Here is a 14,969-nt window from a genome sequence, read left to right as displayed (position 1 = left end):
GCAGCAGAAGTTTCTGCGGCCATGAGGACTCTCCTTGGACCTGAGGTCCTCTTGGCGAGGCCGGCTCTTGGCGGAAGGCCTATTTCTGTGCAGATGTGACGTTGGGGCATCGCTGTGGTCCTGCTCACAGGTGCTCGCACAGGTGTGACGAGGTGGCGGGCAGCCCTGGTCCTGTGCTCTCAGAGCTTCCGCCGTGGTCTGCACAAGCCGATTGGCTGGGTCCCTGGAGGACCTTCTCTGCCCTGGCAGTCAGGGAGGGCCTCCTGAGGCGGTGACACCTGAGCTGAGACCTCAAGCAGAGTCACCTGGGGCCTAGAGCCCTGCTGCGGGGTGGACACGTCAGCCTCGGTGCGGGGCTCTGGGGCCGTGCCCAGGGGAAGGGAAGAGAGGGGTCCTGGCCTCCCTGCTGTCTATGGTGTGCAGTCTGCATGTCGCATCCGAGTCTGGCTGCCACGCGTGGGCCGACGAGCCACCCTGGGGCAGGGTCTGAGCCTGAGCTTTCCGTGAGTGAGACCACAGACTCACGGAATGAGAGGCTCCAGTCTGCGTGGGTCTGTGTTCAGCGATTTCGTTCTGCCCACGGAAAGGAAGCTAGTTCCTTTCGGGGTGTTTGCTTTCTTTTGACCTGTAGTTTGCCTGCATGGCTGGGCTGTTCCCTGGCCCACACGTGCCAGTGTGTGTCCCCTCTGTGGCTGTTTCCCAAGTGCCTGAGGACCCCTGCCCGTCACAGCCCCCCTCGGCCACCCCCCTGTCCGTGCTTTTCCTCGCCCAGACTGTGTCCTTCTGGCTGCCTCGGGCAGTTTGGTGGCTCGTGGCAGCCTTGGCCTTTGCTCTGGAGTCTTGCCACGTCATGGTGTGGACCAGTGGGTCATGCCTGCTCAGTCACTTACCAGTGGTGAGACCTCATGCACAGTGCCTGCCCCTGAGAGCCTCAGTTTCCCCCTCTGTAAGATGCTCACTCATTCATGATACCATCCCTAGTTTGCCAAGCAGACGCACCACTACTGTGACCCCGTAAGTGTCGACACTGGCACCACCGTCACACCCACATGTGGACAGACAGCCACGACACCTCCAGATGGGCCGCCCGATGCCCCCAGGCCAGCCACGATTTCTGGGCTGGCCCTCCCATCTCGCTGGAGGCTGGCCTTCCAGAGGCTGCTTTAGAACAAAACAGCAGTGCCAGCTTCTCAGGACAGAAAGTGTGTGTGGTGGGGAATCTAAAAGGTTCTAAAAGGACATGCCTCCTGTCCCTTGAAATGGGAGCGAAGACACAGAGACAAGCACACGCCCCGGTGCCAGCTTCCGGAGGATGAGGATGGCTCGGTCCACCTCCCTCCCGCCTCCATGGCCCCGTCCCCGGTGTCACGCATCCGTGGGTTTGCGTGTGAGCTGGTCCATGTGGGCCGCTGTCTGGTGGCCGGCACCCAGGGGAGGGCCACAGTGGCTGCACTATGTCTCCCCGTGTTAGAGGGCCCAGGATGTGCAGGTCTGCACCCCGGACCGCCCGGCTGGGGGTGAGTGGTGAACGCAGTGGCTGGAGACCAGCCTTCCCGAGCCGCCTGGTCTGTGATCTCAGGAGAAACAGCAGCTCTGCAGGGATGGGCCTCCGAGAGCCGAGGGACGTCGTGCACGTGACAGCGCATGTCTGTGACGGTGTGAGAGGCGCGTGTCCTCCATGGGGTGAGGGACGCCTGCCCGGGCACCCCGATGTCCGCCGGCCCGGCACGGGAAGCCCTGGTACCCCAGCTGTCGTGGGGCCGGGGGAATTGGAGGCCTGGTCAGTCTGCTCAGGGAGATGGTCTCGGGGGCCCTGCCCCACCCTGCCCCCCACATTCGCTTCCCCGTCATCAAGGATTTATTTTGATTAAAAGGTTGTATTAGGTATTATTTGTCCTGATGCCTGAGTTTTCGGGGACGCCCCTGGCCCCCGAGGTGGGAGTCCCTCGCTGGTGGCCCTGCCCCTCCCTGGCCCTCCCTGCCCAGCAGCCGCTCTCAACCTTCCTGGTCTCAGGTGCGCTCGCACTCTCAGCTGTCGCTGGGGACCCTGGAGAGCCTCCGCTCGCGTGGGTCGTACCCATCCACGCTTCGCGCTTAGGGAAGAACTGCTGAGGAATTTAAAAACGTTTTCGTGTTCATTTATTGAAGTGGTAACAGACCTGTCCTACGTTTATGTAAATAAAATAACTTTACAAAAAATTTCATTTCCTCAAAGAGGGCTGGGTGCAGCCTGCTGCCCTCACCCCGTTGGCAGCCCCAGACCTGCCTTTGCTCCGTGCGCCCGGCCCTCTGCAGGGACAGCCGGGGGCAGCTGGCGCCCAGGCCTCACACGTGGGGCGCAGGCTGTCTGGAGAGGACACCCTGCCGGCGAGAGGGCTCCAGGCTTCCCTGGGACCTCCTTATCTGCCAGCTGGCTGTCGGGCTTGCCCCTGTCCCCGGGGTGGTCCGGCGCCACCCTGCAGGCCCCCGTGCCACGGTCCGGGTGTGCATGGCCTGTGTGTGCACGTGTGCGTGGCCCAAGGGGAAGTGGGCCCGAGGGAGCCTGGAGTGGTTGGGCTCGATGTGGGCCCCGGCCCTTCCTTACGCGCCCTCGTGTGAGAGACACACACGTGTGTGCCATGCTGCTGCCTGAGTGCATCGGGCCGCTGCGTGTGTCCGTGTGCGCGTGCGGCATACCAGCTGCGTGGGAGGCACATCTGTGGGTCCGCACCGGCCTCCAGGGGCTCAGGTGGCCCATTTACAGGACTGGGCTATAGGCCGCCCAGCATGCTCCGTGGGGGTAGGGGGTGTTTCCGAGGGACAGTGACATTGTGGAAGTCCCGGGACCCCATGCAGACACATGGTCAGGCTGCCGTGGTCACGCTGCTGTGGGCTCAGCAGTGGCCGGCCCTGGCTGCCCCCGGTGCTAGAAGCTGAGCGTTTGCCCGGACTCGCCCGTGTGCTGACGGGCTCATTGGCGCGCCTGCCTCTTCCCCTGCTGTTCCCGCAGGCCGGCATCCGCTCCAGTGGCTCCGAGCGGCCACGTGCGTGTCCCTGCCTGGCTGTAGCTACTGGGTCTCTCCCTCCCTCCATGCTCCACGGCTGGTGGGGTGCACCCACTGGGGTCCTGGGACAGACCGGCAGTAGCTGCCATGGGCCTCAACGCATCCCGTCTGGGCCTTGCCTCCTACTGGAGTCTGTTCTGTGCCCTGACTCTGTGTCTCCCGTTCCCCGCACTGGCTCCCCGGGGCAGGGGATCGAGGGAAGGCTCCGTGCAGACCTTCCCGGGCCTGCCAGAGGCCATTCTCACCTGGCCTGGACTGTAGGCTCCAGAAGGGAGAAGCCGAGCTGCTCGGAACAGAACCGGCATGACCACAGGGCAGGCAGGTGCTGGCCAGGCTGACCTCCAAAGACAGGAAGCTGCATGGACTCTCTGGGCCACTGTGCCTGCTGCCCCGGCGTGCGGGTGTGAACGTGGGCCCACAAGATGAGTGTTGGGGTGTCTGACGTCTGCTGGCCAGGCTCAGAGCCAACGCCTGCAAAGCCCACAGGCAGCCCCAGGACCCAGAGTCCAGGCAGGCCTGGGCTGGGAGCGTCGGCGCTGAGTGACAGACACACCAGGCTGGGCCCTCCAATCCTGCAGGATGTGACATTCAGGCTCACGCTGGACGCCCCAGGCAGCACACCTCAGATGCAAGCAGGATGGGAGCCTGGGGCGGGGTGGGGCAGCCCCCACACCCATGGTCCCACCTCAAGCTCCGAGGGTCGGCTCCCCCCCACCAAGAAGAAGGCTGGGGCTGCGTCTGGTTCTCTCAGAAGGGCGACTGAGACATCTGGTGCCCGGGGTGGCGTCAGGAAGTGCCGCGTCATCCCTGTCCTCTTGGTCGAGGACCAGCCTTGGTGGGAGCTTCCAGCCTCCTGGGGGCCGCCGCACAGCGACGTCAGTGGCCTGGGTGGCAGGACTGCTGTGGGTCAGGGCAGGCGGCGGAGCAGGGAGTCTGGCCTCGGCGCCCAGCCCCTGTGCACACCTGGGCCTCGCTCCCTGTATGGCGTCGGCTTCAGGAGACCACGACCATCCACTGGGCAGAAGCTCCGTGTCGGCCACGTGGCGGGTTTCGGCGGGACGGCCGTCCCTCCCGAGCTTCTGGGTCTGACCCCTGCCCCTCTCACAGGTCACGGTCACCACCATCGGCTACGGGGACAAGGTGCCCCAGACGTGGGTCGGGAAGACCATTGCCTCCTGCTTCTCTGTGTTTGCCATCTCCTTCTTCGCGCTCCCAGCGGTAGGTGCTCCGTGTTAGGGACATCCCCGCCTCCCGGCAGGGGTCCCCCGAGGAGGGGGCGCGCTCACAGAGGTACCCCCACCCTCCCTGCCCCCAGAGCGTCCTTCGCAGCAGGTGTGGGCGGCGGCCAGCCGCCCGGGGTCACAGGGAGGCCCCCATAGCAGCCGCCCCGTGATGGTGGAGGCAGAGTACGCACCTGCGGAGGCCTGGGCCGGGCCTTGACCTGTGTCCTCCCTAGAAATCACGGACCGTGAGGGTTATACCTTCTAGTTCCCTGTGTGTGTGCGTAGGTGCGTGTGTCCGTGTGTCCGTGTGTCCAGGTGGGAGTGGGCGTGCGTGACATGTCACTCACTACGGGCACAAGTATGGATTCTGTGTACGTGTCACACACGCACGTGTGTGTGTGTGAGTGTGTGCGCGCATGCATGCGTACGATTGATCCCCTCTGTGGACAGGGAACTCCCTTCCTGACGAGCTGGTCCCGTCCATCCCATTGGCAATCCCAGGGACGCAGCCACAGACCCTCGGGCGGGGCTACCTTCTGCCCCAGCCAGTAACTCGGTGCCCACCCCGTCCCCCCAGCACCTGCCCTGTCCCCCCAGGTGCCCATGTCCCACGGGCCGGGCCAGGCAGTGGCTGCCTGCGTGGACATGAGCCCTGATCTCTCCTCCTTCCCAGGGGATTCTCGGCTCCGGGTTTGCCCTAAAGGTCCAGCAGAAGCAGAGACAGAAGCACTTCAACAGGCAGATCCCGGCCGCAGCCTCGCTCATTCAGGTGATGGCGCCTGCCGTTGTCACGTCCAGCCTCGCATCTGCGGGGAAGCCCCAGCTGGCGTCCGTTCTGAGATCGCCGAGCTGCTCTCGGCCGTGATGCTCAGGGCGGGTCCCTCCGGCGTGGGGATGGGGCAATGCAGCAGCACAGACGTGCACACCCACTGCCGTGCCTTCTCCTGGGAAACATGGGCATGCCGACAGGGCGGGCATGGGAGCGCCCAGCTCCCTCCCTAGAGGGTCCTGCGGGGCAGACCGGGGGACAAGGATGTGCCCTGGCCAGTCCTGGAGTGGGGGCTCTTTTCATGGGCCCCTCACCTCCCGGCCACAGCAGCCGGCCTTTGGCATCTTGCTCCTTGTCCTCCTTCCGTGGCCACCCCCCTGCTCTGCCCTGGAGCAGGTCTGGCAGGGAAAAGGGAAGGGTCCCCATATGGCCATCCCCCAGTGGGGCTGGGGCTCTGCTTGTGCAGTATGGGCACCTTCTGGGTGTTCCCGGCACCCCCATGGGGCTCGGACTCCCTGGTGACTGCAGGTGGGACTGGCGAGCTGATAGCATGGCCACGCCCTGGATTCCGGGGCCCCTCAGTGCAGCCCAGGGCTGCTGCGACGAGGCCTGGGGGTGGAGGAGACAGAGCCTAAGAGCAGTGGGGAACGGGGGGGGGGGGGCGAGCCCCTGGACACTCTGCTCTGTGACCTAGGGCTCTTGGAACACACCAGAGGATGGCTTCATCCTTTTAATGCCAACAAGGACTCAGGCAGAAAATTGTTTGAAAACCAGGTCCCAGAGGGTCCGGGGGCAGAGGAGTGAGCACGAGCAGGCCCGGGCTCACCTGAGGCATGTCTGGGCAGGGGTCCTGGGGCATAGGCATTGTCGGTGTCCAGCCGTGGATGTGGGGCCCTCTGCCCAGGAGGGCAGCTACCCCCAGTGCTGGAGGCCCCCCCAGGGTCGGGCTGGGGTCACCCCCGTGGCCTTATCTCCTGTGCCCTCTGCCCCGGGCAGGGCCCCGTGAGGGGCGCCAGCTATCAGGCACTGTCCCGCCTGGGAGCCACGGCTCAGCCCTGGCTCCCCCTCGTCCCTCTGAAGCCCTTCCGGAACCCACCGTCTGGGGCCTGGACGGCGTACCTGGATGGGAAGGAAATAGCAGGGGCCATAAAGCTGAGGGGCTGGGCCCCCTCAGGCCTGGTTTTACGGCCCCACAGCCTTCCCCTTTCGGGGAGACCATAAATCAGGCCGTAAAACCAGCCCCGGCCCCTGCGGGCAGACTGCCGGTGGGAGGGGAGCACGGTGGATTCTTCGCCGAGCCTTGTGCCTTGGGGGCGAGCCCCCTGCAAAGGCCGTGCTCAGGTGGTGCCCGCTGCGGGATGACTGGGGCCCGGGGAGGCAGGAAGTGGCTGGCGAAACATTCGTGGGCAGGACGCGTGCCTGCTGCTAGGGAAAGTGGGGCGTGGAGGGGCCAGGCCTGTGGCCTTTCCCGTGCACAGCATGAGGGCTGCCATGTCCGTCCAGGTCCCCACCGTGGGTGGTGTCACAGCCCCCGGGAACCCTGCCAGCCCCCACCAGCAGCAAGACCCCCAGGCTGTGTCCTCTCTGAGGCTCCTGGCACCCCTCCTGTCCCCCACTGCCCACCCAGACGTGGTGTGTCTGCCTCTCAGATCCCTGGCAGTGCCGTCCCTCCTCCGGGTCGTCCCTGTGTGGCAGCCACCACGAGCATCTCTCTAGAATGTAGGCCCGAGGCCCACCTCACCCGCATGCTGTCCAGAGGCTCCCCACGACTACAGACGGTGCCCAGGCACTGGAACCCCACATTTGGGCCTCTGGGAGGGGCCTTGCTCTGCCCTCCCCCTCCTGCCTGGTACCCGCAGGCCCAGGGCGTCCTGTTTCTGCTCCTGTTCCCTGAACCCACTGTGCACACCCGCCGTGAGTGGCCCAGGGAGAGGCAGCCGACAGGTGTCTTTGCACCTGTGAATGGACAGGCTGGGGAGGTGGTGGCAGACGCGTTGGGGTTCTGTGGTGTCCGAGCCGTGAGTCGCGGCTGGTGTGTGAGGCCGTGACCTGCCTGGCGCAGGAACAGCCCTGGGAGGTGGGGGGCTGGCGTGCAGGATGGGGTGCGGGCAGGATCGGGGAGCTGCGGCTCCCGCAGGAGGCCGTCGAGCGGCTCAGCAGCTGACCGCGTCTCCCTCGTGTCGGTTCAGACGGCGTGGAGGTGTTACGCGGCCGAGAACCCCGACTCCTCCACCTGGAAGATGTACATCCGCAAGCCTGCTCGGAACCACGCCCTGCTGTCCCCCAGCCCCAAGCCCAAGAAGTCTGTCATGGTAACGGCCCCACCTGCCACCAGGACGGGATCCCTCGTTAGCGGGTGGGGAGGCCTTGGGGGCCACGGCTTCTGGCCAGGGTTTGACCCTGGGTTCAGCCGAGCTCACATGAGGGCAGCAGCACCACTCTGGGCCCGGGGGGGGGGGGGGGAGGCGTGTGCCGGGCCCTGCCACCCCAGGGTCCCTTGGCTCCAGGGACATGTGGGACTGCTGCTGCAAGGCCAGGGCTGTGGGGGGCCTGGAGGGGGAGCCCCAGGGTGCAGAACAGGCTGGGTTCTGTCCAGCGCTGGGAGAGAAGGCTCTCGAGAGGACCCTGATGTCTGGCTTTCTCTACTGCGCACGGTGGGTGTCGGTCAGCACAGAGGTGGCACCCCAGCTCGGGGAAGAAGGCCTTGAGATCACGGTGCAGGGGTTTGGGCAAGCTTTGGGCAAGGATGTCGTGATTGGCTGGTGTGGTGAAGGAGGGTGGCCCATGTGCCCACACTTGCTTGGTGGTACCCAGCTCTCCCGGAGGCCAGCTACCCCCCGAAGCCCTGCACCCTCTGTTCCCTGTGCCCAACCCCCTCCCAGACTCCCCCACCTCCACATCACCTCCTCAGAGAGGCCTTTGCCAGCCCCAGGCCATCCGCCAGCTGCCCCACCCCATGCTGGCACTCCTGGCGGCCCTTGTCGGCACGTGCCCTGGTGATCTCTCGAATGTTTACCTGTTTGCCAGCTTCCTGCCTGCTCACCCCTCAGGCCGAGCTCCCGGGCAGCGCCTGTGCCAAGCCCCCCGCGGGACCCCTGGCAGCTCTGCAGTGCCGCGGCCCTCCCCGTCTGCGTGCGAAAGGGCTGGAGCTTGGCCCCTGAGACCTGGTTCCCTGGCAGGTGCTCAGCGGGGCTGCCAAGGGGCTCTGGGGCCAGCGGACGCCCAGGAACCGCTGGCTTATTGCCTGTCATTTCAGGTAAAGAGAAAGAAGTTCAAACTGGACAAGGACAACGGGGTGAATCCTGGAGAGAAGATGCTCACGGTCCCCCACATCACGTGCGAGCCTGTCTCAGAGGAGCGGAGGCTGGACCACTTCTCCGTGGACAACTGTGACAGCTCTGGTGAGAAGCCTGCGCCCCGGGTGGCAGCGGGGAACGGGGATGGGCACTCGGCTCCCGCTGACCTAGTGTCTGCCTGGCGACGTCCTGCCCCCCACCACGGCGCAAGCAGGTCCTTCTGAGGAGGTGGGACCCCACCCTGGAGGGACCCTTCCTCTTGCTCTGTTCTACGCTCTGGGCTGCTGGGTGCCAGGCGCCAGGCCCCGCCTCAGTCGTGCTGTGTGTCTGGCGCCCCATGGCTGGCAGAAAGGAGGCGGCCCGTACGTGTTGACCCCCCCCCTTCCTGGTGGAGAGAGGACGGGGCCTCCAGAGCCAGCTCTCTGCACCCACACTCGTCCCCTTCCTCGACACTGTGTGTCTTCGCTTTTCGGGCATTTCTGTGTCCATCTCCCCCTTCTGGGGCTCTTCCTGGCACCCACTGGAGCATGCCAGCTTACTGGCGGCTGTAAGGGAGTGTCACTGTCTCAACTGTGGCAGAGAGGGACAAGCTCACATTGTTCCTGACGCTTTGTGCTTACGGGTGGCCGGCCCGCCAAGTGCTTGGTTCTCAGGCGGCTGACCCCTGATGCGTCCCCCTGCATGTGGTCCCAGTCCCCTGGCAGCAGGGCAGAAAGTATTCCAGAAAGGGGCTGAGACCGCTCTCTGCGCCTTGGGGCTGCCTGTGGACCAGGCCAGGGTGCCCACCCTGCTGGGCACTGTGCCACCGTGGCCCCATCCCATGCGGTCAGGATTCCGCCCTGGCCTGAATCTGGCCACTTCGCTGGTGAGCCCCCAGGACACGCTCCCCGCCCGCCCCCCGGAGTGGGTACAAGGGACAATTAATTGTGCCAACAAATGCCCGTGGCCCCCCCCCCAACTCCGGATCCAGGGGCAGGACCATTGTCGCAATGCAGATGGGGGCTCTCCGCAAATGCTAATGGGCAGGTCGGGCGTGGGGAGAAGCATCTCTGGCTGTTTGCTGAATGCGGGGCGCTGCATTCAGACTGTTTGCTGTTATTAAGTGCCCGGGGACGCCTGCGGAATGGTAATGAGGCACGAGAGCAGGGAAGTCAGACCCCCTTTGTGGAATGCTTTTGCACGGAGGAGTTTTGCTTTCCCGCCGACGCGATAAGTCAGCCCAGCCCGGGCCGTGGCTGCTGGAGCCTGAGCTGTCAGCCTGGCCCCCGGGGGCCCCGCGTGGCCCCCAGCCTGGGGGTGGCAGCTGAGGCTCTCCAGAGCCCTGGTGGGGGAGGAGAGGCCTCCTCCCTGGGCAGACGCCGTCCCTGGGAAGGGCCTGCAGCGCCAGCCCCTGCGCGGCAGGCAGGGCGCAAGCAGCCGTGCTGAATTCCATCCCCGGCCGGATCCAGGCCTTGCGCGGGAGCCTCACCCGCGTGCCCGGTCCAGGTGTGCGAAGGGACGTGTGAGACAGGTGCTCTTTCCTTCCCAGCACTGGCCTGCACACAGGCCCCCTCCTCTGTGGTTTCTCTCCATGTCTCGAGCCCACGGCGTCTCTGGGCTTCTGTCCTGTGACACCTAGGGTCCTGAGAAGGGCTGCCCACCCACATTCATGGCTTCCAGAGTCTTGTCTGCACCACTGTAGTCCCTGGGCAGGCCTCCCGCGTTCACGGCAAAGGCCCTAACTGGCCGTGGGAGAACCTGTGATGGCAACAGGCAGCGTGGATGCAGGAGCCCTGCCCTCCAGGCTCCCATCCTTATGTAGGTTCCAGACCCCCAGCTGCTCATTGTCCTGGTCACCAGGATCTGTGGTCAGGAGCTCACTCCATGCAGGGCCCGCCCGAGGCCCCGGGGTGGGGGGGGCAGGGCTCCTTGGCATCCAGGGAGGAAGAGGGGCCATAGCAAGGAAGCCAAGCGTGTGGGCATCTGGGGAACGAGCGCCCGGCCCAGCCTGGTCCGGCCCAAAGGCTTCTTGGAGGAGACGGTGTCAGTGCTGGGTAGAGCCGGCTGGGGTTGGGGGGGAGAGGAGCAGCCAGGATGGAGGTGCTGTGGGGGACAGCCATGCCTCTGCCGCTCCACATAGCCCCCGACCTGGGCACGCCACCTGCTTTCCTCATGCCAGGTGGGAGTGAGTCCGCCTTCCCGGTGGAGAGGCATTTGTGGACTCCTGGCGTGCGGGGCCGATGTGACCCTCCTTTATGAAACTGGACGGAGAGGGGCCCGGGAGCCTGCAGGCATCGGACGGGCCAGGCCCTGGAAGTCCACAGAGCAGGGGTGGCCACGGTCAGCTTTGTGTTCCCTGAGCCTCACCCACAGTGGTGTGGATGGGGAGCAGGCAGAATGAGCCAGAGGCCAGGCCAGTGGCTGAAGTGCCACGGGCCCTGTGGGGCTGGGGGTCGGAAGAGCCAAGGCCAGCAGGAGGGGCCTGCAGACCTAGGCAGCGTGGGTGCGACCCCCAAGGGCAGGGCGGAGTGGGAGACGGTGGGGGCACCCGGCAAAGAGAGGCCTTCCCTTCCCATCACAAACCCGTGAAGGGCGAGCGAGTCCAGGCAGCCGAGCTGGGGACATGCTGACGCACAGTCTGGCCTGCAGGGGGGCGGGGTGGGGGGCTTGCTGCTCCCGCTCGCGGTGCGTTCACGGAAGAGCCGGCGCTCTTGAGTCTAACTCGTGGGGCGCGGTCTGCAGCCGGCACTGTGCCCCCGGCCACACCCTCCAGGCCTCGCCTCTCTCCCTCCCCTCAGTTGGCAGCCATTGCGCCTCCAGGGTCTGGCAATGCTCCGCCAGATGCCACCCCGAGCCCCTCACCCAGGCTGCCATCGCCCGTATTTGGGTTTTGCCTTTTTAAACTGTCCTCCGAGTCATCACTTGTCTGCAGTCGAGACTTGCTTACATCTACCGACAGATTTGCTGGGTTTCTGCCTCAGTTTGGATTTAACGTCTTTCTTCCTGAAGGTCTTTCACTAGTTCCTTCAGGGAAGGTCTGTTGACAGTCAACTCGGTTTTTGTCTGAAATTTCGTATTTTGTCTTTGCTGTTGGGTGACAGTCTAGCTGGGGAAGAGACGACGGGTTGAGATACGGATTCCCTCTGAACACGCGGCGTGCTGTCCTGCTCCTTGGCCACCCCGAGGAGGTGACCGTCCCGCTCTGGGGCTTCCGGTGCCTTCCTTGGACTCTAGTGCTGGGCCGTACCACTGTGGAAGGTCGGGGTTCGCCCTCCCCACCCCGCCGTCCGCGGCGATCCCTGGGTCTGCGGGCTCGTGTCTCCCACCCACTGTGCCCGTTAGCACAAACCTGTCACAAGTGATCGCCTCTCCTGTTGGCTCTGGTCTGCCTGGAAGCGTCGACTTGGCCGTCTCGCTCTGTCCCCTCGGCTGTCCCTAATATGTTCCTGCTCAGTCCCCCCGGCGGCTTCTTGGCGGCAGATTCCCAGTTTGCTGGCTGTTCGACGTGTCTGATCCCCTGGTTAGTCACCTGCTGAGATTTTAATTTCGAGGCCCTCACATTTTCTCACACCTGTGCCTCCTTGTGTGCGGGCTTGATTGGCTTGGTCTTCGCAGCTTGTATCTTCCTCATAGTCTACAACTTTGAATTTCTCAGTCACGTGAACGTGTTTATGTCATCATCCGTGCCACGACGTCATCATCCATGACATGACATCATCATCTGTGGCACGACGCCATCATCCGTGTCATGACATCATCATCCATGACATGGCATGATCATCTGTGTCACGATGTCATCCCCCGTGCCATGATGTCATCGTCCATGCCATCACATCATCATCCATGACACGACACCATCATCCATGCTATGATGTCATCACCCGTGGACGGGGTGACCCAGTAAACCCCTCCAGAACGTTTGTGGTGTGGGATTTTCTAGACAGCCGCGTGGTGTAAGTGCAGGCCCGGTCTCTCGTGAGAACGAGCCCATCCCCAAGTAGCAAGAGGAGGCTTCTCACTCATGCTCCACAAACACAGGCCAAAACAAACTGATTTTCTCTTTTCTCTGCATCTGCCACACCTGGTTTTGCTGGTTGGTACGTTTTGCATCGTTTCTGTGATTTGAGTCTGCCCTCCGCCTTTCTCTCTGCCTTTCTGGAGGCCCAGGTTCACATGGGGAGTCTCTGTCCTCACTTCTTGCCTCGTGCTGGTCCCAGGCCCAGCTCTTCATCCAGGCCACGCTGTGCTCCTCAGGTGAGCGGACGCCTGGGACTGCCCACACGCATGGTCTGCGTTGTGGCCGCTGCTCCGCTCGTGGTGCTGGGGGACACCCTCAGCCAAGTCCATAGAAGACATTTGTCATTTCGGCGAGCCTATGTGGGAGTTTGTAGAGAGAGGCCTTTGATAGCATCAGGTTACTGCTGGAAGCAGAAGTCCTCATCTTGGTGACAGAAAGAGTGTCCCCGGCATGGGAGGCCATGAGCTCCCCACTGGCAGAGGGCTGGGGGTGCCACTCCAGGTCAGAACTGCCCTGGAGCCCCCCTGAATCAGCAGGAGAATTTCAGAGGCTACCTCCAGAGATTCTGAGTCACAGGGCCTACAGGGAGCCCAGGAGCGTGTTTGTAATGTGCCCCCAACTTACTCTGGGGGCTGTCCCAGGGGATCTTGGGGACGAGGCCCGGCACCGACTTCAGGGGACCAGAGCAGGGCTTCTGTTACCCCAGGTCTGTCTCACCTGGGCCGAGAAGGGTCCCAGGCCCCCTCCTAGCTCCGCACCAGGGTCCGGGTCAGCCCCCCATTATCTACATTACAACAACAGTTCTCCGCAGGTGGAGAATACAAAGGAGCTGGCTCTGTGCGTATGTCAACACGTAAGCTGCAGCTAGGACACTTCACGAGGAAAGGGGGGGCTGCCGTCCCCTTGAGATCCGGGACACCACAAGGATGCCTGCTCTTATCACTCCTAGTCCACATGAACCTGGAAGTTCGAGCCAGCGGAACAGTCAAGAAAGACATTGCAGACGTCTAGGTTGGAAAGGCAGAGGTAAAGCCCTGTTTGCAGGTGGCGCAGTTCTGCGTGCGGAACCCCTGGAGCACATGCGCGATGACCACAGATCGAGCGTGTGAGCGGAGCCAGGGCCACATGCAAACGTCCATTCTGCTTCTACGTCTGGCAGCAAATAGTCTGAAGTCAAAATTTTAAAAAATACCACTTCCTGGGACACCTGAGTGGCTCAGTCAGTGAAGCATCTGTCTTCGGCTCAGGTCTTGATCCTGGGGTCCTGGGATCCAGGCCCACGTTGGGGTGCTCAGCTCAGCGCAGGTCTGTGTCTCCCTCTCCCTCTGCCCCTCTCTCCACTCACACTCGCTCTCTCTCAAATAAATAAATAGAACTGTTAAAAAAACCACTTACTGTAACATCAAAAACATGAAATAGTCAGAGAACAACCTGACAAAAGATGAGTGCTGAGCCCTGGAGACCATCAAGCGTTGCTGGGAGGAGTCACTGTATCCCCAGGTCCGGGGAGAGGGGCGCCATGCGCCGTATCACCAGCCCCCACGTTCCTGTCCGAACTCAGTGCGTAGCCGTCAGAATCCCACCAGGCATTTGGTGGAAGCTAATGAGCCGGGTCTGAAATTTGCATGGAAATGACTGAAGTTCCAAAACAGCGTTTGAAAACCAACAAAGTTAGAGGACTAGCACTAGCTTGGAGATAAGTAAATAGAATGACGAACAGAATAGAGTCTGGACAGACCTACATGCACAGGCACAGGTGACTTGCGACAGAGGCGCAAAGGTGGTTTGTTGGGGAATGGATGGTAGTTTCGACAACGAGCCTGGGAACAACGAGAGCGTCCGTCTGCTGAACAGCACACTTGGAGCCCCATCGTGCATCATATACAAGAATCAACTCAAAATTTATCACGGAAATAGAAGCCTAAAAGTTACAGAAGAAGGCGCAGGAGACAATGTCTGTGCCTTTGAGAGCTAAGCTTCTTGAACATGACACCAGCAGCATGAGCCATGATAAGAACCAACCAGTTGGACTTTTCAAAATTAAAAACCTCTCTTTGAAAGACGGTATTAAGAGGATGAAAAGATAAAGCCCAGACGGGGGCTTTGAAAATATTTTCAATCATCCATCTGATAAAGGATTTGTGTCCAGAATATAAGAGGGATGCTTATGGCTGAGTAATAAGACAAATAAAAACAGGCAAAAGGTTTAAACAGACGCTCATCAAAGAAGAGAAATGGGCGCCTGGTGGCTCAGTCAGTGAAGCGTCTGCCTTTGGTCAGGCCATGATCCCGGGTCCTGGGATCCAGCCCCGCCTGCATCTGGCTCCCTGCTCAGCGGGGAGCCTGCTTCTCCCTCTGCCTCCCCCCCCAAACTCGCTTGTGCTCATGCTCTCTCTCTCTCTCAAATAAATAAATAAAATGTTTTTTAAAAAAGAAGAGAACCGGGTAAGCACAAGAGAATATATTCAATATTGTTAGTTATTAGGGAAATGCAAATTAAAACTACACTAAGAGGCGCCTGGGTGGCTCAGTCGTTAAGCGTCTGCCTTCGGCTCAGGTCATGATCTCAGGGTCCTAGGATCCAGCCCCTCATCAGGCTCCCTGGGCAGGGAGCCTGCTTCTCCCTCTCCCTCTGCCTGC

General features: G+C 62.5%; 1 protein-coding gene across 3 annotated transcripts in view; it reads left to right on the top strand.

Moving 5' to 3' along the window:
- KCNQ1 (potassium voltage-gated channel subfamily Q member 1) overlaps positions 1-14,969 on the top strand; it is a 322,363-nt gene that overhangs the window by 87,203 nt on the left and 220,191 nt on the right. For all 3 annotated transcript variants that reach the window (XM_045770689.2, XM_045770690.2, XM_045770691.2), the window contains exons 7-10: positions 4,152-4,262; positions 4,941-5,036; positions 7,226-7,348; positions 8,293-8,437. In XM_045770689.2, the coding sequence (XP_045626645.2) occupies positions 4,152-4,262; positions 4,941-5,036; positions 7,226-7,348; positions 8,293-8,437 (475 nt within the window). The remainder of the gene's footprint in view (positions 1-4,151; positions 4,263-4,940; positions 5,037-7,225; positions 7,349-8,292; positions 8,438-14,969) is intronic.

The sequence above is a fragment of the Ursus americanus genome, chromosome 24 (assembly GCF_024610735.1).
Source record: "Ursus americanus isolate L20-20 chromosome 24, mUrsAme1.1.p, whole genome shotgun sequence".
NCBI classification, from domain to species: Eukaryota; Metazoa; Chordata; class Mammalia; order Carnivora; family Ursidae; genus Ursus; species Ursus americanus.
This window is presented reverse-complemented; position numbering and strand designations above follow the sequence as displayed.